General features: G+C 36.5%; 1 protein-coding gene across 1 annotated transcript in view; it reads right to left on the bottom strand.

Moving 5' to 3' along the window:
• Positions 1-22,453, bottom strand: part of CC2D2A (coiled-coil and C2 domain containing 2A) — a 46,461-nt gene that overhangs the window by 5,513 nt on the left and 18,495 nt on the right. Inside the window, exons 14-27 of the mRNA XM_031066498.1 lie at positions 22,099-22,255; positions 20,842-20,989; positions 18,843-18,981; positions 17,802-18,005; positions 14,385-14,477; positions 12,477-12,568; positions 10,547-10,714; positions 9,009-9,114; positions 7,533-7,642; positions 7,317-7,413; positions 5,994-6,092; positions 3,242-3,418; positions 1,150-1,353; positions 581-670 (exon numbers count right to left, since the gene is read on the bottom strand). Of these exons, the coding sequence (XP_030922358.1) occupies positions 581-670; positions 1,150-1,353; positions 3,242-3,418; positions 5,994-6,092; positions 7,317-7,413; positions 7,533-7,642; positions 9,009-9,114; positions 10,547-10,714; positions 12,477-12,568; positions 14,385-14,477; positions 17,802-18,005; positions 18,843-18,981; positions 20,842-20,989; positions 22,099-22,255 (1,884 nt within the window). The remainder of the gene's footprint in view (positions 1-580; positions 671-1,149; positions 1,354-3,241; positions 3,419-5,993; positions 6,093-7,316; positions 7,414-7,532; positions 7,643-9,008; positions 9,115-10,546; positions 10,715-12,476; positions 12,569-14,384; positions 14,478-17,801; positions 18,006-18,842; positions 18,982-20,841; positions 20,990-22,098; positions 22,256-22,453) is intronic.

Genomic DNA, 22,453 nt, shown 5'->3' with positions numbered 1-22,453 from the left:
CTATCACAACAACCAGGGTGTTTGTCTTTTTTAGAAAGACCCTTTTTCAGAAAAGCTCTGAGGTGATAAAAACTTCATCTATGATAAACAGTGTCTGCTGTTATTCTCTAAATTACAGGATTTGTGTGGCAGAACACTAAATACCCCATTATTGCTTACACTACATGCAATGTCTTTTCTGTAGTTCCTTGAAATGACAGTGATCCGTTTTAAGTCTAGCAGTAAAGTCTCCATCAGTCAGCATCCCTTCACAGTGTTTGTGACATTATGGACTGGTTTGTAACTGAGAAAAAATGGGAGATGCTTTGAAGCCCTAACATATTCTTATCTTATTGCAACGTATTAAAGATAAAACTTTTGGCTCAGATCAGAATAAGCAACTTCTTTCAAGCTTTGGTCCTTATCCTTTAAAATAAATGGCTTAAATAAAAAATATTCCTTACAATAACAGAATCACAGAATAATTCAGGTCTGAAGGGACCACAAGAGCTAATCTAGCACAACCTCCCTCCACAAACATGGCCACTAGGATGTTCTATCACACTCAAGAGGATAAAGAACTTTTTAATACATTGCTTACATCTGATGTGCTCCATAAATCACAAATTCCAGCAAATGACACACTATCTGGCAAAAAAGGAATCAAAGCAACATATCGAGCCACCAGTTCCTGCAAGAAAACAGAACAGAGCAGGTCACCCCTTTAATTCAAAATGCTCTAGTGTTATTATACCAGATGTGAAGAATATTGCTGCTTCCACTCAATGATGAAACACTGAGTAACCTCAGTACAGTAGCAGCTAGCTCATATTACAATTTGTATCAAAGACTGATATGATTTACTGCCATTGAGGTTTGACATAATTCTTTGTCTTTTAAAGGACAATACTCGTTAATACACTTATTTTTTTCCCCAGAAAAAACAAATATTATTTTACAGTATCATTATAGTTGGATTTACTGTGTAGTACACATAGTCATTACTCCTTTTATTTTGTATCTGTAGTTTTTCCTTTGCAAAAGGTGCAGCTGTACAGCAGAGACACAAAAGCTTATGTACATCTGCATGTGCATATGCATCTTGACATCTGTATCAAACATCTCGCAATCTGTATCCCAGAGACTTCACCATCTTTTCTAAGTACTTACTGCTGCTGTTTGAGATCTATTTGGGACAGTATCAAGAAGCTCCTGTGGTGGATTCAGAGGTTTGATATATCTGGTAATAAAAACTGTTTTTCCATCAAGGTCAATTACAGTTGTTAGGCACTGGCGGCTTGGAAACTTTGATGTACATTCAGCTTCATATTTTTCTGCTGCCTGGAGCAGTTTCTCATCTTCTTGGGTATCAAACTTCAAAAGACAGTAGAATTTATACAAAATCAGTTTAATTTGTGGTTTGGACTTAAGTCTTTACTATATTTGGCCATATTTCACCATTTGGAGGACAATAAAAAGACTGTTAAATTCTTTTCTAATAGCACTTTGAACTTGCCTTGTAGTACAAAGTTTTACTTACAGACATAAAAGGAAGGTCAAGGCAACGGAAGATCAGGTAATTTGCACTTACTTATGAATGCCCATAATGACCTATACATACAAGCTGGCTTTACTGAAGCACTGAAAAATGTAGTGAAATTTATGGCCAAGTAACACTGGGGGCATGAGAATGTAACACCACATATTAAGTAAAAAATAAACAATTGTAGTTAGGTACTAATCCTATGTGCTATTCCCACAGCACTCCATTAAAACTACAACTGACATTAAGCATAAAATCTCAATAATTTTTATATAAAGAATACTGCAACAACACTGCTCAATGCCAAAATATTTGCAGAGAAGGTTCAAGTGATTTTTAGATGGATCCTTATAATTCAGAGGTGTTTAGAATTTCCACATTTTTAAATGAGGTTTTTCAGAAGAAAATGTAGAACTCAAAAGCGCATAATAATTATATAACAATGACAATTATTTCATGATGATACCTAAGATGTCATCTTTTAAAGGTATTAAGATTGGTCAAAATGATCTATTTAGAATTCCATAAATACTTCTAGTGGTGCTGAGTATTAAAGTTTATCCTTTATTTTTGTTTAAAATGAACCACTTTTGTAATTTGTTACTCTTAAACTAACCTGAGGTGGAACAGCTGGGCACTGCCCTGCAGCTAGAACTCCAAGTTAGAAGAGAAGGCACACAGTGGTGATTCTTCTCAACCATAATTAAGAGCAGAAAAGTAGAGCCTCTGGCATGTTGTAAATGTAAATGTAGCAATTTACTGCAAATATTACTGGCAAATAAACAATTATTATGTCACAGTCAAGTAACACAAACTGCAAAAAGGTTGCTGAATGGCACAAACTCAAGCTAAATCTTAAACTGGGAACAACAGGAGTATCTCAGCTGATTTATTAACGTTGTACCTTCTTAAGCATTTCATTCATCTAATAGATGTTCAGGAAGGACAGCAGGAAAGAGAGGAAAAATAAGTAAAGAAACAAAAAAGGTATCATAAAATTAAACTAAAATTATGCTCAGCATCCTAAAGCACTACACAGGCATTTCAAATTAACTGCAGGTCAGGAAGAGGAAGAAAGTATGGCAAATTATTTAGGTTTTTTTTCCATAATATGCCAAATTCTTTCTATAATAGGTGTATGTGTTGCAGCTCGAGAGTTGCAGCAAAGAATTGTAATGACTATTGTTAGTCTAAGACACTTCTGGTTACTAATGAAACTGAAAAAAACAGCAGCTGCTGTTTAGGAATTATTATCTTCAAGATCTCAAGGCATGCATGAAGCCATAAATAATAAATGCTCATTTGAACAGCATAAAAACAGAAGCAAGAAAATACTCTTTGCACCTGCCACCTCCTTTTTGTCCACTAAATCCTTTTGTTCACAAATACTCACACGAATGCTTCATTGTTTACACAAGCACATGGAAAAACTACAGGCTCACAGACAGGAATGCCAATTTGCTTTCCCTGAGGACTAAAATTAGATACCTGGGCCAAGTTATTTCTCATGCATCAAGTGCACACCTCACTTAATGGTGCATCTAATTAAACTGAACTGAGATAAAAAAATTGAAATAAACCACTCCAAATTTGTATGAATGTCCTTCTGCACTCACATTCATGTCCTTTGGTACACTAAGGAGAGCTATTAATATGCATCTCAAGAACTGCACCACTGGAAACAAAGAGCAAGAGAATGATGAATTAGTGATTAGTTACCTTCTCTCTGACAGACTCTCCAGGGATGAGCTGTGGTTCAATGGTAATGAACAGAGTTATATATGAGCCCTCACTCAGATTTCGCACAGAATCAAAACCTCTCTCCATGCCCATGTTCTTTTCTTTGCTGTAGCCAAGGAGGACTGGAGGAATATTGACCTTAAATGTACCATCAATCTACAAGAGATACAGAGAAATACTTCTCATTAAAAGCAAAAAAGCAAAAGTTCCCTCTCACATAAATTTGCTACTTGTGTCTGCATATTTTCTTCTTTTGGTTATTAAAGTTACAAAATAACAAAATAAGAGAATATGACATTTATGTTGATTAACTGTGGGGAAAACACAAAGTATCTCATTGTTAAATATATTAATCATAACTCGATTTCAGCCTCTCTTGCATATTATGAACACTAATATTTAATGAAATGGAAATCATACACACTAGTTCACAAAGAAAGAAAGAGTGCTGGCCTTTCACTGCTTTTCTTTCAAACAGCAAACTCTACATGGCTCTGTTTATCTGGAAAAATGAAAAAATGGCAAAATACAGGTTGCATGACTATTCTTCTCAAGGCAGCAGCAGACCAACAGGCCTTTGCCTATGAGTGTTGTGGGAAGGATGCTCCAGCATCTCAGATGGACCCTCTTCATGCACAACCTACTGATGCTTCTTGGGTGGAACTGGGCCCTTTTATCCAGCTTCTGTATGGAAGTGCTCTGCCAGACCCAGCAGCCCTTGCAGCTCCCCCTGCTACTCCAAACAGAGAATGAAGTCTTTCTGAAGGGCTGGCTGAGACAAGAGATGGCAGGCTGACTTGCCTGGGCAGGTTTCGGTAGTGGAAGTACCCAGCTTTAAAAGAAAAGCAAAACCAGTAAGCTCCTGATTTGGAACAATTGAGGTGACTGTCACCAGGAGAGTATCTTCAGTGGATGAGGGAAATGAACAGATGACTCACTGGCATGGCTCATCAAACATTTAAGAAGAAAATTAAGTTTTGATGAGGAGAAAACTAAATATATCACTCAAAATTTCTGCTCCAGTGTATTAGAACAGGATGATGAAATGCTGCATTTGCTACTGAAATTTAGTTGCTAGATGCACCTTGATATAACCACTGTGCTGATCAGGTTTTTTAAAATTCCTCATGAAATCCTATTCAAATGCAAAGAATTTCTACTGCTGGGAAGATCAATACAAGCACACACTCTGCTTAGGCAATCAGAAACTCCAACACCTCGTCAAAGAGACTCAGAAGTGTATCTGACAGGAATTCTGGAGCTACTCTGCTTCTACAGCAGAAAGACCAAGAAGGTGAAGAACAGAAGTTGACATCAGTATGGGAAATCCTTAAAGATGGATTGGGGATGGTGGCTGCATTGGTAAGCAGTCTGTTAAAATGTCAAGTCTGCCCATTAGGTCTCTCTGTGAGTAGACACACTTCTCAGGTGGATTTCCTCCATTCAGCATGGAACAATTCCCTAAATGAGCACTGAGTCATGTTGTTTCTTGTTTGTTGACCTACAGCAATGGTGATCACATTATGTGACATTTTCTGCACAGGATGGCCAAAGACTCATGAAAAGAAAGTCAGATCTTCTTACTACTTACATCTTCTTTAAAATCAATGAAAGCTTCATGGTACAGGGCACCACGGCTCTCAAAGAGAAAAATTAACTGATTAACCTCTGAAGTTGAAGAGCACATATTATTAATGATCTAGCAGAAACAAGAGGACTAAGCCTGGTTAGACATATACTGTCCAAGATTTCTCAGCAATGAAAAGGGCTTTCATGCTTTCCTGAATCCCACGACAATCACATTCTGTTATGCTTTGCAGATAGCCCAGGAAAACCACTTTGATCATCAAGCACTGCACTCAAATCAAATGAGACTCCTATAGACTTTCCCTCCACCCAAAGAATCTGGGAGGCTCAGAGTATGCCTTGAAGTCCTTAAGGTTCTGAGAAGTCCCCCACATGGCCACAGAATAGCAAATGAACGTTTCATTAGGAATTTAACTGATGTCTCAGTTTATTACTTCATGAAGATTCTTTTGTGATCAGATAACTTGATCTACACCAAAAAGCAACTGCCATGCAGAAGAAGTCCTACAGCTGTGTTACAATATGACAGGACTATCAATGAAAGAAATAGTTTCCTTAAACTAAGTCCAGGATGAATGGCTGGACAAAAAAAATATTTCCTCTGAAGAAGTGTTTTATTTCCTCTGAAGAAGTGTTTTACTACTACTCCCATGACTAAGTGTGGCTATTTCTTGAAGAAAGCCTCTCTTGAAAAGTTCTAGAAATGGAAGAAAGAAGGGATTGGGAGAGGCAAAGATCAAAATCTTGTGATTCATGGAAAGTGCAAAAAAAAGTTCAAATTTCCTCTCGTATCTGGGTGATTCTATTCCTAGTTCATCTATCCAGGCTGTGCAACACCACAGCCCTCAAATGCCACTGAGAAAACCACCTAAAAAAATCTGTGCTTCTAATGTTGCTGCTGAAGGAAGTCAGGCTGCATTGTCACTATTGAGTATATTTTATCTCTTCTCTCTTCAAAACCTTGAACTTACTGGGAAAATACTCACCAAATCTGTCAAAAAAATCCCAGTGGTTTCAAAGACATCTTCAAACAATTCCATAAAAATAAACTAACAATTACAATGAATATAATTAAATCTGACATTCCATTTCCAGCCCTTTTGCATTCTCAGTTCTGTATTTTACTTCAAATAAAATCACTTACCCTTGCTTGAAAATATATGGTAGTAAATGGAATCTTAACACATCCCAGCCAGTGTCTCTCAATGCGAGTGTGGATTCCACTTCCTCTCTCACGATCATCCTATTAAAAAGTTGCCCAACATAACATTTTGTAAGACAGCTTCATTTCCTTTGATTCAGTCAACAACTGAATCCAGGCATTAATAAAAATTCTGTATTAATTTCCTGTAAGTATCAGCTCCATTACTTGTGCAGCAGTAATTATTCTGCACAGCCTTCTAGCACACCAGATACTGAAAACATTAAGAACATCACAGTCCATGATACAATGTGCTTGCACTTTAGGGTTTAAGTCCTGTATAACCTGTGATGGAGAACTTAAAGCTCTGACAAGGAGTCCACAACACTCTTCTCAGACAAAGTAAATGAAACTCTGGTTTAGAAAAGCTTTTTGAAGTTACAGTTGTAGGAAAATCTAAGTAAATCCTGTGAAATGGAAAAACTGTTTTCATGTGTACTGCCTATCAGATTTCCCAATCTTTTATGATCAGCCTCGAATTATTAAAAAAAAAAACTCTGGCATGACATCCAAGTTTCAAGTGTGTAGCTTTCTTCCTTCTGCTTCATCGAGTATCATTTTAGTTTTGAGGAGAGAATTCTGTTCCCAGTGAAGTGTGTGCATTATTTATTTCTGGGCTATGTTTTCAAGAATGTTGAGTGCTGCTATTTTTGTGTCTGCTGAATTGACTAGGAAAGCTTTCACTGGATTCAACAGGGGAAGGAGTTTTGCCAACACTGAGAGCTTACAAAAATTTCTTGTTACTAGTACTTGCAATTCTTGTCTCATTCAAAAAAATTAATACAAACAACAAATAGGTGGTTTGGGCTTTTTTTTACTGTTTCACCAAAGAGCTTGTAAAATAAGATGCAATAAAGCATAATAAGATAGTTAGCAAAAAATACAAGAACTGGGATCACTCATCTGGAATGAAGTAAAAAGCTCTGATTGAGGTTAAGAACAGAATTCAGATTACAATTCATGATGCCTCTCAATTTTAGGATCTTCAGCTTCATTAAGTATCAGTAAAACATATTACACACATGTGTTCAACTCTAGCAGCATTTTATGTAGCACAAGCTGAATCTGTAGAAAGGTTAACACTGTAAAGATTGTCCTCTCTGATAACCTTGCAGTATTGACTAGATATAAAATCATAAGGAATGACAAAATAGAGAAAAGAGAGGCACAGGATGGTGGAAATTATTACATGGAAAAGTCTTTCTGACAACTTCAAAAAGCTCACTATGTTCTCTACTGTACAATGTCCTTCAATTTTGAACTCACCTCTACAGCATCATGAAGTACTTCATCAAAAACATTAATGAAGACTTCATCTTTTACTGACTGCAAACTGTGGGTGCTGTAGTCACCATTAGGAGCTCTGAAGAGGTTAAATAAATCAAAAAAGTGATTTGAACAATACAGGAAAAAAAGGACAAATTTGCATGCTCTAATTAAACTATTATAATGCAGAAATAATTTAGTTTTGTTTTGCCATACCTAAATGGAAGCTCAAGTTCCTCATTCCAGCAGGGGCTTGGACCTTCTGCTGTTGTTGTCCTGCAGACTGTTCGCTGAAAAGAAACTTCTACAAAAGGACGGACCAAAACCTATAAATAGAAATCAAAACAAAGGAAACACACCTCTGTGGAAATTCATCAGAGCACATTAAATTACACATTTCATGCATTTAGAAAAACATATGTTGTGGCAATCAGGATGGTTCAGCCCAGATATAACTTTAATACACCTTAAATATTGCACTTCATGGGTTTCTAAGCATTTATGAAGAATTCATAAATTCAAGAATTCATATTCTTTTAATAATATTTTATACACTAGCATTTCCAAAAATTTATGTGTATTCAAAATACTTGATGTATTTATATACACTGGAAAACCACATTTTCTCCTGAGAGTGGAAAAGGTACAGGCTATCTAATCAAGGAAAGTAACTGAAACAGAATATGCGATCCAGACACCAGTGGAAAAAAGTGCACTTGTATCCTCTTATCTGTAATCCAAGAAGCCTACAGCTACAATCCCAGCTGCCACTGAAACTGGCTCCTATGACAGATAAGCAACTTCATCTAGACAAAACAAACCCCTAATGTGATTAAAAATGCCTTATTTAACATTCAAATGCATATGGCAGAAGCTTTTCTACATTTCAAAAAGCTGTAATTTTGAAGGAAAATCACAAGGAAATCAGTAAAAACCCTGAAGGTCTTTCATCTTCATTCAGAAGGATGCTGAATTTAGTTTTAAATAGCAAGAAATTGTAATTTCAATGTCAGCCATAAGAATGGCTGTGCTGGTTTAGACTAGGAGTGTACTGGACCCAAAGTGCAGCCTGTGAAAAAAGCCAGCAGCCAACACACACAGAAAAGTAAGAACTGAGCAGGCATAGATGGTATTTTCTCCTATTACTCTTCCAGACTTCAAACATTTTCAGATGAAAGACTTTCCTAAGTCTATAATGATTTTTCTATTAAGTAACTCCCAATGGATCACTCTTCACATACTTGTCCAATACCCAGTTCAGCACAAACCAACCTCTTTCATCCACTATGCAAGCAACTTCTCTGGGCACTGGCCAACTGCTGAATGCAGAATCACAACTTTCTTTTGAACCTAACTCCTACCAGCTTCATTTGCCCATCACTCACATTTGTACTTACAGTGCCAGGAAACAGTCAATCCTTATCCAGTGTCTATGACTCGTGAATTTGTGCCTTTCTACCATACTTCTCCTCCTCTACTTGCAGTTATGGCTGTTCTGGCTCAAAGTCCCACCATTTTTCACTGGGCAGGAGCCATTCTGTATATTGTTCTCTGAACCTTTTGCAGCTTTACTCTCAGAGATAGAGGAGTGGGCAAGGAAACCTTGCCAATAAAGTATGTTTCTGAGGGTGAATGCTACTGTCTGTGGAAAATGCTCACAGCTTCCCTGAAGATGTCAGTTTTGTACCATACCTGGTTGAATGCCCAGTCTGGGCTGTTGGGTGGGTTCTGAGCTGATGGAGAGGCTGCAAACATCTCGTTAAAGGACCTTGAAGATTTCGATGGCTGCTGAAGTTTGCTACAAGAGGAAACAGACAACAACAACCAGGGAAGACAGAGAATTCATTACAAAATATAAATCCCTCACAGTCTGTTAGCCATACAGAATTCTGGAAATACTGATGGTTTTGGTTACAATTTTAAACTTGGGAACATATTTATTAGATCAAAGAACACAAATAAAATGCCAGAAAAGGCTATTGAGTGTATGCTTCCTACAAGCCTCATTGCAAAAGAGTACTTTGCGCCTGGAGGCTCTCTTGTCTGAAGAGTTTATTAACTGCAGACTTTTTTGTTGCCTACCCCACACAATCTCTTTGAGCTACAAGCTTTTAAGTTCAAGTAATTGAATCCCTGCAGAATTCATGAACAGTGTAGATCTCGTGGTATTCAGGCAAGGCCTCTATGGCACAAAATAATTCATATGAATATTACAGATTTGTGTGTGAAGTAAAAGACAATATATGTTATATATGTTAAAACATTTATTTTTACAGCACTTCCATATAACTTTTTTTTTTGTGGTAAGACCACATTATAGACCATAAAAGAGTAACTGTTCACATATAAACAGCTCAAAATAAGATATCATATAATGCAAAACGACTGGATGGGTTTTAATTATTTTTGTAATTCTTGTAATGAACTGAATTTTCCATCTTTTTCCTGTCAATGAATTGCTTTTCTCAGTATCAATTTATTTACAGAGTACAGCAGAACCTCTAATACAGCAAGAGAAAGCACAGCTGACAATGTTGAATTCTGTAACTGGTCAGCTTGGAAATACCTCTGAGTTAAAAGCAAGGTATATTAATTTTGGGGGGGAGAGAGTGAACAGTACATTAATACACTGCTTCTGGAGCTGAAGCAGACTGCTCAGTGTCTCTGCATGACACACCATCATGCAGGGCAGGCATTGTCTTAATGTGCCTGAGTGTAAAGGTCACCTTTAGAATTAGAGCCACATTAGGCTCAGTCTATTAACTTAAATGGTTCATCAAGGAGAAGATCAACATGCTGCACTCAGGAGACAAATATAGTATCCCACAGCGAAGAACTGGGGTTTTTAATATTTGGTTTTGGTATTTAATTAAGATATTGTGAATTAAAATTTCCCTGAGTATTATCAACAGACTTCCTTAAGAGATAATTCATCTGGTATTACCAGAGCTATAATGCTGTCAAAGCTGTAACTGATCTTTCTGACAGTTTCTGGTAAAACATGTCTTGAATTTCACAGCTACTAAAAAATTATTATATTAATCTACAAACTTACAAAGTATCAGTCCTTTATCATCCTTTGTAAAAAGATAAATGTATATACGTATGTTTTTATCATAAGAATCAAAACAACACACATGGCTGAATTGTAACATCTATTGCTTCATCTGTCCTCAAAACAGAAGAAGCCAGAAAATGAATCTGTACTGGAAACAAGCTTTTAAACATACCTCATCACTGGTTTTCTCACTGGAATATCATAGGCTCTGATGATGTTCACTAACAGTTTTATGTCTCCATCTGATAAATTCTGTGCTGTGACCTTCTTCCTCTCTTTTCTTCTTGGCCTTAATGGTCGTTTTGGCTCTGCCAGTTTAAAGAGGCCGAGTCCCAAAATGCTAATAATCATAAACCAGGTATTTAGTCAGTTTTGCACAGAATCCAGCATTCCAGTGTTACCATGACACACATGAAAATTATGCACTAACACAAAAAGGAAATATTTTCTCCTGCCAGTGCCAAGCAAAACTCTGAATTGTCAAAATGTTGCAATTGTTAGTGCTGCGCTAATCCAGTTCTAATATATTTCAGGAATTATAACTTCAATGTGCAAAAAAGTTTGGTTGTTTGGTTTTTTTTTTCCCAAAACTATATAAGGTGCAAAAAAGACAATTACACAGCTTCAAGACAGATCTAAACTACAGTGCTATAAACAAGGGATCTAGCAGATGATGATAAGCACTGTACAGAAAAGGGAAAGCACCTATCTACACAGCTATGTACACTGAATAACAGGCTACAGAGAGGAAGCAGAATCAATACACCACAACATACCCTGGACCCTCAGAACTTATAACCCAAGGCAAAGCAGAACCAAAGGAAAAAAGAAAAACAGGAAAACAATAAAATGAAAATGTGTGTTTCATTTATGCAGATGTATGTAATGTTTACATCATTGATATCAACTGCAGACATTCAAAAACACATTTAAAACTGATAGCTAATGGCATTTCTTCCTTATATGTAATCAAGTCCCCACAGTAATTACTGTTAAAATAACACAAAATCATGAGTTACTGAAATATCTCACTAAGTGAATATTAAACAAGCCACAGTGTATTTTAAATTCAGTAACCATAAATCTTTGCAAATAGAATACAATATGAACAGGATGCATGATGGGAAAACATAAATGAAGCATTTGATTCTAAACAAAAAGCTAACTGTAGTCTTGTTCAGATTTTTGTCTATTGTGATGTGAAAACATCACCTAAAACCAAACTCGAAGTCTTTTGTAAGAGAGCAAGTCTCTGTGTCTCCAGCAGATGGGACTGTTTAGATTTATACAGCTGGTTGAAAAACACTTAGACTGTATAAGGGTGTTTAGAGTGAATAGAAGAAACTCCTATATGAAAGAAAAAAATAAGTTTTGCAACTTGTTTACTTACACAGATTTTAAGTGAACAACACTAAGAGCCATCTATGCTGAGATGACTGATATATGTTAAAATTGATAGGTATGGGATTTGAAAGAAAAATTCAAAAAAAGTGCTCAAGTAATAAAAGAAACAATTATCTTAGAAGAGAAAAGCAGTAATTTCCAAACTCAGTATATTTTTTGAACATAAACCGCATATGACAACATTCAGCATCAGAAGTATATGGGAAGTAAAACAAAGAAAATTACAGTTAAAAATCTATTGCACATTATTTACAGGGCATAGGCCCTGACTGTAAGGAGGCATCACCTACAGAACCAGTCAGTAATAGTGTTACAAACTCTGATACTTGCCTGAAAATTGGAAATATTCAGTCTGGCACCAGCTGGACTATGCTCAGCTCATCAGAAATGCATCATATCCTGTTATATCTTATTTATATGCAGTCATTTTATTTCTGTCAAAACCAGGCTTTTTCTTAAAAAAAGCTTTTACTACACTTTGTTTATCAATACATTGTACTGGCAGAGGTGTACACAGAGGTGTTTATCAATAAACTGTACTGGCAGAGGTGTACACAGTGATTGTGAGTTATCTATTATACTAAACACAACGTCACATCAGTTAGTCACATCAACACACTTTGTAAAATAGAAATAAGAAAAGCAGGTGGTTTTACAATACTTTTTTTATTTGAAACAAATAAAGGTAGGTCTCTCACCCCAGGCCTGGAATCTCCTCTTCATTGACAAGGTCAGAGAGAATGAAATGGTGTTTTGCTATGAGGAAACGTTTGATTACTGATTCTCGAACCTGTGAACAGGGAGGGAGAAGGGACAGAAGTGCATTTCTAATCCAAACCCATTGCCAATATTTGCATTCTAATTGTTAAACACAAACAAAATATGCACATACATATTCTTCATTTTTTCAGAATTTTATGACGGTCACAGTTGAAAGAAAAATTTCTTTCCTCCAGCTATTTCTTTAGAATGTAAGAGCAGCTCATTTTACCAATACAATGCTTCTCTAGAAACAGACTGGCTAGACTGACAGAAGAATATATGAAAACATATATTCATGTATATTGAAAAATTATGCCTTTATCTGCTTACAGCTCACCATGAGAAACAATTACAAAAACAAATGACACCAACAGACATCTAATTTCCACATCTAAATGAAGTTGCAAAAAAGGCTGTAGAGAAATCTTTATAGTACCAGTTATGTGGATCAAAAGAAATACTTTGGACTACAGAACTGGTGAAACCTGTATTAAATTCCTGTGATTTCAAATAAATGTTTAAAATTCTTAGTTCCTTACATATCTTTGCTGAGGTCATAGAGTGAAGCACAGAGATAAAAGTCTTCCCTCATCTCCTAACAACTATGTGGAAGCAGTCTGAAAGGATATTGCCTTTGTCCTTTTATCTTAGCACTAATGCTAGTAGTGGCTTTATACTCTGTGCCAGTACAACATCAGAAGTGATACACGTATAAAGATCACATTTTGGAGTGAATTGAATTTCAGTTCTGATACAAGAAATATAATTTTCTGCCCATCTGACAATTTACAGAAGTGTAAAGTATCCAACTATTGTTTTAAAAAAGGCTACTTGTATTTAATCTAAGAAAGAGGCAAACAAAAGTACTATAATGAATGCTATTCTGTACTACTCCATTACTATTCAGTGTGCTGCAAAACCCATATGTTCAATGCCATGCAAAACATATGGGGCTGACACAGACATGACAGCTTTGTCAAAAATAATTTTTATACTCATATTGAATCTGGACTTTGGCACTTGCCTGGAAGATTTAAACACTTTTTTCCCTACGCTTCTTTCATGAAGCATTCTTCCTAACCAATAATTTGTTTTGTCCTACTTTAATTCAACCTTATCATCATATTTCATGTTTTGCTGGAAGGCTAGGATTTGATACACTTTTTGATATTTACACAACTGGTAAGAAACTGGTAGCCATGATTCACACTTGCTTTTTTGCCAGTCTGAAATTGTAAACTTTTCTTGGTTAGATGATCAATGTTTTCCTTCTTTTTCCCTAAGGATTAAAGGGAATGTCATCTTAATATAATGAAAACTAGAAAAATTAATTAAATCAATATAAGAGGAAGAAGTTACTGTAATACCACAATGAAGGTAAATGTGATGGAAGATATGCCCTCTGCCTTAGGCTGCAGAACAAGACACTGTGTATTACATTAAATGATTTTTAGAAGTGATTAGGGCCACTTTCATGAGCTAATTAAGTTCTTAGCATCACAGCCTACAACAAGAAAACAGGGAGGAGGGAAATCACTGAATTCCTGGGACTCAACAGTACAAAACTCTGGGGCACTAGAGCAAAGAAGAATTTACAGAACTGACAGAAATATCCAGAATGGCTTGTCATTTTGTATATTGCATCATTCTCAACTGCATTATATAACACAGACCTCCATTTGTTCAATTACACCAGTGTCAGGCCTAACTTGGAATTTTAAAGATGTCTGTAGGTCACATTTAGAGATGAATCAGGTTTTAGTATTCATGGAAATAAAGTACCCAAGTACAGAAGCAACATACGGCCTACAGGAATTTGGTGAAGGACATATTTAGCATCTTACCTTCTGTAGATAGTTGGCAACAACTGCTCTGTGTGCATCTAGGTAGTTTTTGCTGTCAATCACATCCCTCTCTTGCATTCTCTTCTCATAGTCCTAAAGATATTTATTACAGTTTGTGCTTCAATATATATTCAGTACTTTGTCAAATATAAGAAAAAATGCTAAGTATTTCATTAATAATAATGTATGGACCACAGTAAACCACAGCAGATGTGAGAAGTTTGTAAAGCTATTTTTAATGCTAGTGTAGACAATATATGCTGAATTTTCATGAACAGAGACAAGAATACCATTCAGTTACAAGATTCATGTGGTTTAAATTACAATGAATAACTTGACAATTTCCCTCTCTTCTTTGAAAGCTGAACTTTGACCTGCTGTTATAAACTGAAATTCCATTTGAACTGGAAGTGGCTTCACTTATTGCAGCTTTAACAGGAAGAGTCCTTCTCAAGCAGAAATGATGCAGGATTCTTGGAAGATGGTCAAAAATCTGAACTGTGTTTTAATACTAGTAAGTACCTTTCCAAATAATTAGTAATTACTTTTCATAGAGTGTAAAACTCACTTGGTGAGTAGAACTGCACTTGGTTCTTAGGGAGAAGTATGCTGATGGGATATCTCTCAGGGCTGTGAGAGACAGATGGACTACAGTGAAAGCTCTACTGAGAGATGCAGCTTCTATTCACAAGTTTAGGAAAGTGTCTCATAAATTAAGAAAAGGCTAGAGGCAACACTCAACTTTCAAGCAAAAACCAGAGCTTACAAGTCAAGAGGCTCTCACAGGATCTGAGAATCACAGTGGCTTCAGAACCACAGCTCGTTATGTAAAAGTACTCAGCAAAATTAAGCTTCAGGTCTGAGCTCTAACAGTAAGGACAAACAGCTCAACATCTAATTAGTGTCCTCTAAAAAGCAAATGGCCCCTGGGATTGATTATATTCAGTTTCTTCACAAGTGACCTGGATGAGGAAACTCAATGCATTAACAGCAATTTAGCCAAGGATACTTGATTAGGAAGAGGGGTTAATATGAGTGACTGAACCATAGTTCAGAGGGCTCTTTATGACTTAAAACGATGACAACTGAAGCCTCAATTATAAAAAGGGAAAATTCTGTATTGAGGGTCAAAAAATTTCATGCACTAACACAGACTGGAAATCAACCAGAAGAATAACAGCCATACTGAAATAAGCGTGGGTTTAATGCCAACCAGTGACATGTTCTTTTGGCAAAAGGCAAACCACAGGATACATAAGGATCAGCACGTCCTACAGACAAAGGGAAACCACCACCCTCTCCAGCCTGACACTGCAGGGGGCATGCCTGAAATACTGCAGCCAGTTTGCAGCTGCCAATTCAAGAGGCATGTGGAGACACTGGATGGAATTCACTGAAGGGCTGCTAAGACAGCAAGAGGCCTACAGGCCATGACCTACAAGCAGAGGTCAGAATCTCAGATTAATGTAGATTTGAAGAGACTTCTGGCGGCCATCTGATCCAAACTCTCAGAATCAGAACAACTTGAATCAGAATGCTCAGGGCCTTGGACAGTCAGATTTTCAGTATCTCTGGAGATGGCAGATTTACAAACTTGATGGACAATGAGCTCAAGAACTTGAACATGTTCTTTGTGAAAAATATTTTCATTATATTTAACTGCAACGTCTCTGGGAGTAACTTGTGTCTATCACCATCTCACCTCAAAGATAAGTCTCTGTTTTCCCTGCATCACTGGGTACCTGAAGGATGCAGTAAGAAACCCCCTCAAGCTTTGCCCCCTCAGGCAAAACAACCTCAGTCCTTTCTGCCTCTCCTTGTAGGACATGACTTCAGCACTGCACATATTCTGGTAGCTCTCTACTGGACTTACTCCAGTGTTTCAGAGTCTTTCTTGCACTGGGCGAGGTGATCAAATTCATCAGTCCGGTGAGGAAGAGATTAATGAGCAATGCAGTATCTGCCCACAACTCTTTGAGGGGCACAAGGACAGGGTGCCAAAATCATCTCTCTAGTTCCAGACAGTACAACATTAAACACAACCTGGAAGGCTCAGGTTGGATGTGACTTCTTCTCTTTTTTGAACAGTCTCTGGAAGGATAGTGAAGCACTGGAACAGGTTACCCAAAAAGGCAGTGGAGTCTCCCATTTAGAGGTTTTCAAGACTTGGCTAGACAAATAAACAGCTGACCTCATCTAGTGCTGGCAACAGTACCACCACTTCAGTGGAAAGCAGGACCAGATGATCTCCAGAGAATATTTTACAAATAGTATTTCCATGATTCTACGAACTTCCAGACCTTTTTGCCAAATAGCTAGTAAATCAACTGGGAACAAATCACTTGAAACTTAGTTTTGAAGATCACAGCATATAAAATAAACTTGGAATGGGCAATCGTGGGTTTATCCAATTTATCCTTAATGGAAAAAACCAACAACCCTCCATCAAAATAATTCTTAAACTATGGTTTTCAAATTTTAAATGATAACATAAAATGAATGAAAACAGCCCATAAAATGAACTGGATCAGAAATGTGCAGCAAACATGTGGTACATCTTTAAATAAAAGCTACAAAACTAACCTAAAATTTAAAAAATAATAATATTTATTGCAAAGTAAAGAGACAGATATGTCTGAATTAATAAATATCTTTTAGAAAAATTTAACATTCAATAGAAAGGAAAAAAAAAGAATTTTTCAAATAAATCTATGTCAGAAGAAGTAGGGATGAAACAGCATTTGCCAGAATCTGAGATGACTCTGACCCTCCTAAGCCAATGAACACACTAAAATGCTCCATAGCTACATGAATTGCTAAGAACAAAAAAAAAATGCATGACTTAACACTAATAAAAGAGTTGAGATAAAAATAATTGAAGTGTAACCCAAATAAAAAAAAATTGCACACATTGCATTTCAATAAGGAAATTAACAGACAGGCAAGAGCAAGGTAAGCTAATCGGAGCAATGTACTAAAACAGAACTATCTGTAACACAGGCTCTAATAAAACAAAAAAAGGTTTTAATTCTTGTTAGAGTCATTGCTTCTAACAGTCCCCCCCAAAAAAGGGCCCAAAAGCTAATAGGCCTAAACCTGAATTACCTCTTTATATCTAAAATCACTTTTTCAAAAATTATCTCAACTTTAACAAAAACTAATAACTTATAACATTTTTGCCTACAGCAGTTTTTCTGTTTTATTTAACTCTGAATAAAGTATGGCTGTGGAAATGTTGCCTTGGAAGGAAGCTATTTTAATTAGATGAAAATACAACTAGAAAAGACGGAAGGAATAAAATTCTTATTTTTTCATGTCAGCATAGCTTTACATTCTTTAACAACCACTTGACTTAACTGCAAGTCAAACATTATAAGCACTTAAACTAGAAAAGAAGTATTTCAGAAAACATCCTACCTGGAAGATTTTCTCACTGATTTCTCGTTCATGTAAAGGGACTTGCTTGTAATTTCTGAACTCTGCCACCTCCTCATTTCTGAGCTGCAACAGTCGGAATCTCTTTGATCTACTAAACTCCTCATCAGAAACAAAATTAAATTCTTGCTGCAACTGCTCCAATCTGAAGAAATCAGGAACGTGTGCCTCTCCACTTGTAGTAATCTAAATTAGTAACAAAAAATATGAACTTTTTCATAAAACGTGACAAAAATCTATAAAATAGCTTTTATAAGTTTTACATGCATATTGCAAGGATGTTCATTTTAAGCAAAAGCAATAAAGATGGATCACACAGACTGAAACACCAAGTAGTTTATAGCAGTGTTTTGCTGAGCAAAGCATATGAGATCATACATTACAGAATAGAATAAAATTCTATTTCCTTGTATCATAAACATAAGATCAGAGAGCATGAAAACTATAACATGTCAGAGTAACCTAGGAAACTGTACAGTAAAGGAGATCCATTTACAGAACTTCAGCTTTGTAAATAGCTATGTAAATTAAACAGCTATGTAAATAAACAGCCATGTAAATTAAACAGCTATATAAACAGCTCCTCAATTTGTTGTGTAGAAAAGCTGAAGCCTCTACAAAACCCGAGATCTCTGTGCAACCCTCATTAACGAGCAGCTTCTTATTCAGTACCACACAAGTACATTGGAAATTCCCTTGTACTTTAAGGAAACAACAAACTCAAAATCCATATTTTGTTTTTAATTTATTAACTGATCTGTATGCACATTCCCTTACATCTATTTTTTGCCACTACTGAATGGATTAATAAATCATATTCATTACTATGTAAACAACCCACTACTAAATGCATTAATCATATTTTTAGTAGATATTTTGCTTCTTAACATTCACACAAATATGTGTGAATCACAAATTCAAATGCTGCTACCTCCCTGGATGCATGCAGATTGCCTGGGGAGGGTCTGGTGACTAGGAGTTCCACAGCTCCAGCAGCCCTTCAGCTCTGAAAACATTACTTACCATGATCAGCTGCATCAGAGCTGCATTGTTTGGGTCATTTGGATCAAGCTTTGCTTCAGCTGCCCACTTAGCTAGCTTCTTCATATCAGTCAGGCCTGATGTGCCGATGGATGCAATAGCATCAATATTTTTCAAAGCACTAAAAAGACAGAATTGACACAACTTACACCCAAAGCACATTTGATTTAGCAACATAAAAAAAGCATTTAAAACAATCTTAGAAAAACCCAAAAAGCTCCCCACAACCAGAATAGTAAATTCCAGTTCACAGTTCTTAGTTGTAGCTATGGAACTGAGGGAATGATCAATTGCAAAGCAAAATAAATGGGAAATATGAAGGAAAAGATGGAAGACAACTTTTATACAGCTAATAAGGTGCTTTTTGATATATTCCTGATATACCTATGCTATTCCATGTTGCTGCAAGTAAGAAGATAAATTGCCTCACACTGTGAAAGGTAACGTGGAAGTTTTGACAACTTCTCAGACATACAGTCCTTGCTTGTGTTGTATCTTAGCTCCTGCCTCTGACCTCTCCTCCTGGATGGTGCTTTCAGCTCTGCATTTCAGCCCTCATCTCTGCCCCCTCCTTGCTGTTTCTGCATAGACCCTGGGGCCTGAATCATTCCCAAGTCTTTATCCTCCTACTCACTTTCTTGTATCCACAGTAGGCAGGGAAGTGTGGTAGGTAGTCTGGAGGCCATTTGTACACTGCCCTGCTTGCCATCTGAATCTTCTCACAGGAGCCACCTCTGAAGGCCCACTGCTACTCAAACCTTGACACATAAGGCCAAGACACCAGGATATGTGTGTTATTTATTAGCCAAATACCACTGAAGTGGTATTAGCCAAATACCACTGGATGTTGCCCCTTCTCATGTTAGGGGTGCTAGTTCAGTTTTTGATCTCTACTTACTTGAGTATTTTCAGGAAAACTTTAAAACTTACAGGTCTGTCTTGTGTTTGGTTAGAATCAGCCAAATATCCAGCAGTTACTGGAGCAGCAGATAAAGCAGGAACATAAAGTTTATCTTTAGGCATCAGTCTTGAACAAATGCCAGCTGAATCACAATTGTGCTAAAAAGCTCATGGGCAGCAAAAGCTAACGTTAGTCATGAAAATCTTGTCTCTGACTTTCCCAACAGACAATGCAAAGTCACAGAGAGCTGTTCATCTCCACAAGGTGTTTCGAAAAAGAGTGTTTCACAGTAAACTTCCTTCTGAAATTCTTCGGTTTTCCGTTTAATACAGTGATTAGTCTCCAGAGTTAAAGTTAGCTGTTGGGAATCCATCTTTACATTTTAATCTCATCTACTCTGCTCTCACTGAAGTCAGCAGATGCTGATGTACTGATCAGGAAAGTACTTGAATGGCTGTAGCTTGGTTAACAATAGTAACAGGATGATTTGTAAGTCAATGTCTAGCCTCTAAGTAAATAAAAACCTGACAACTGAATCAGCTGGAAGAAGTATTCATACTTGCTCAGTATTAATAACTATGGGAAAAGTTTTAAGGGTTTATAGTGAAGGTGCCTAAGGATGTTACAAAAGCAGCCTTTATGTATAATCTCTTTGACTTTATGGAATTAAATAAAAGCAACAGAATGGACAAATAACCTAAAATAACCAACTTGCAGCCTCAGGGCAAATTAGACATAGCCTCTCCAAATGCACTTCAGATAAGAAAGATCTGGAGTTTCTGCTCTTAGCAAAGTAATTACAGGAAAGTTCCTTGACAATATATTCACTCTCTATTAGAAAATCATAAAATTTAATTAATTAGCTTGAATTTTCTAGAAATCATATGCTAAAAGGGAAAATTTCTAACTAAAATACATTTACCAAATACATGTACCCTAAGATATCTGCAGAGGGTTACAGCACAAAGTAAAATATCTAAATATGAGGAAAAAGATTATGAGAAGTCTTGATTATGAATTTTTTTTAAATACTAGTACAATCAGTTTCCCGTGAATCAGTGAAACTTTGTGTCTTATTACCTTGGAATGCCTGTGTTTTGCTGAGATACTGGAGGAATTAAGGGGATTCCTTTTTCTCCAACTGCCCAAGAGACACTACTGGATATTTTTCCAGAGGTCATGAAAGTCATTTTGTTGCTACCATCAGCTTCAAATGAAAAGGATACACCTATCAAAGGGGAAAAATCCAAAGTAGTGTATTTATGCATTTAAACACAATATCTTAACATTTTTAAAAGTACTTCCAGAAAATGAGTAGTCAAATAACCCGTGCCTTTATCTAAAAAGGTTAATGTGAAACAATGATTCTGCTGTGTGCTGTGGGGAAGAACTCTGTTCTACAATAATGAGTGAAAGATTCCATTACACCTACAGAAAGGCCTTCCATTTGAGCTGGAAGGAAAGGCTATGCCAAAGGCTCATTGTTTTCCTCCACAGATGCACACCATTTAATATTTCTGGTACTTTTCAGATTCAGCATACTGATATCAACAAAACAGAAATTCAGAGTCAAAAGAATTATGTACGATTGAAGTCAGTCCTAAAGCTTTTGACACACAATTGTACATATGGTCATCATAGTCAGTGACATTTACTGTAATGATTTTTTTTTACCCTATTTTTTCCCTCCTCATTTTTTAATCTATTCTGCTCTAACTTTATCTGTATTTATATATGGCAAATTTATGCAAGTCAGTCATCTCACAATGCTGTTCAAATTCATTATACACACTTGCAAGTTCCATATGCTGCTATGTATTCTTTGTTTCCCCTTTTCTTATCTCTCCCTTGTTTTATCTTTAGCCTAAAGCCCCAGGGAAAAGGGGAAAAGGTGTGTGCAGGTTGCCAACAAAGCAAATGGGGGGACAAAAAAATTACTCTGCATATACACTTCTACAGACAGTTTTTCAGTGGTTTAAAACATTAAAATCACTGGAGCTATAATGATTGATGTCTGCTTGCTATGCAGTGTCAAAGGCCTGATTACTCAAATGCTCAAAAAATTCCAAACATCTTCTACAGCTTGTAAAGCTCCACTAATACAATACAACAAATAAGAAACAGACACATTTTTATTATGCAGAGTTAAAATTAGTAAGAGACAAAAATTCTGCAGCGAGCTTCAGTAATAAGAATTATGACAATTATGGAAGACTCAGTTACAGAAGCTGTGAAGGCTCTTAGCAGGATTTATTCTGAAACCCACTCCAGCCTCTTACTGCTACATGGCTCCAGCAAAACAAGAAGCAGTGAGCTAAGGAAAACAAGAGTCCTCACCACTCCCAACTCCTTCATGATCCAACATCACACGCTGATCACTGCTGAACTCTATTTCCTCCAGAGGAGCACTGCCTGTCAGAACTGAAGTCTCAGGAACAGGTAAGAACACTTCAGCTAACAGGGTGGTACTGCTGATACCTGTAGTTTCATATATCTAGGAAAAATATATGATAGGGGACAGAAGAAAAAATTTACATGTGCATTCTTGAGAAGCTGAAAATATATTTCAACTTAGAGAAAAGGTTTCACCTTAGAGAAAAGATTTCACTATGGCTTAAGCATGAAATAAAAAATTTAGGGCAACTGTATTAATTCACTTTCTAAAATATCCAATTAGAAGACATTTCAGCAG

This window comes from Geospiza fortis, unplaced genomic scaffold (assembly GCF_000277835.1).
Source record: "Geospiza fortis unplaced genomic scaffold, GeoFor_1.0 scaffold40, whole genome shotgun sequence".
Lineage (NCBI taxonomy): Eukaryota > Metazoa > Chordata > Aves > Passeriformes > Thraupidae > Geospiza > Geospiza fortis.
Note: the sequence above shows the minus strand (reverse complement) of the source record. Positions and strands in the feature narration are given on the sequence as shown.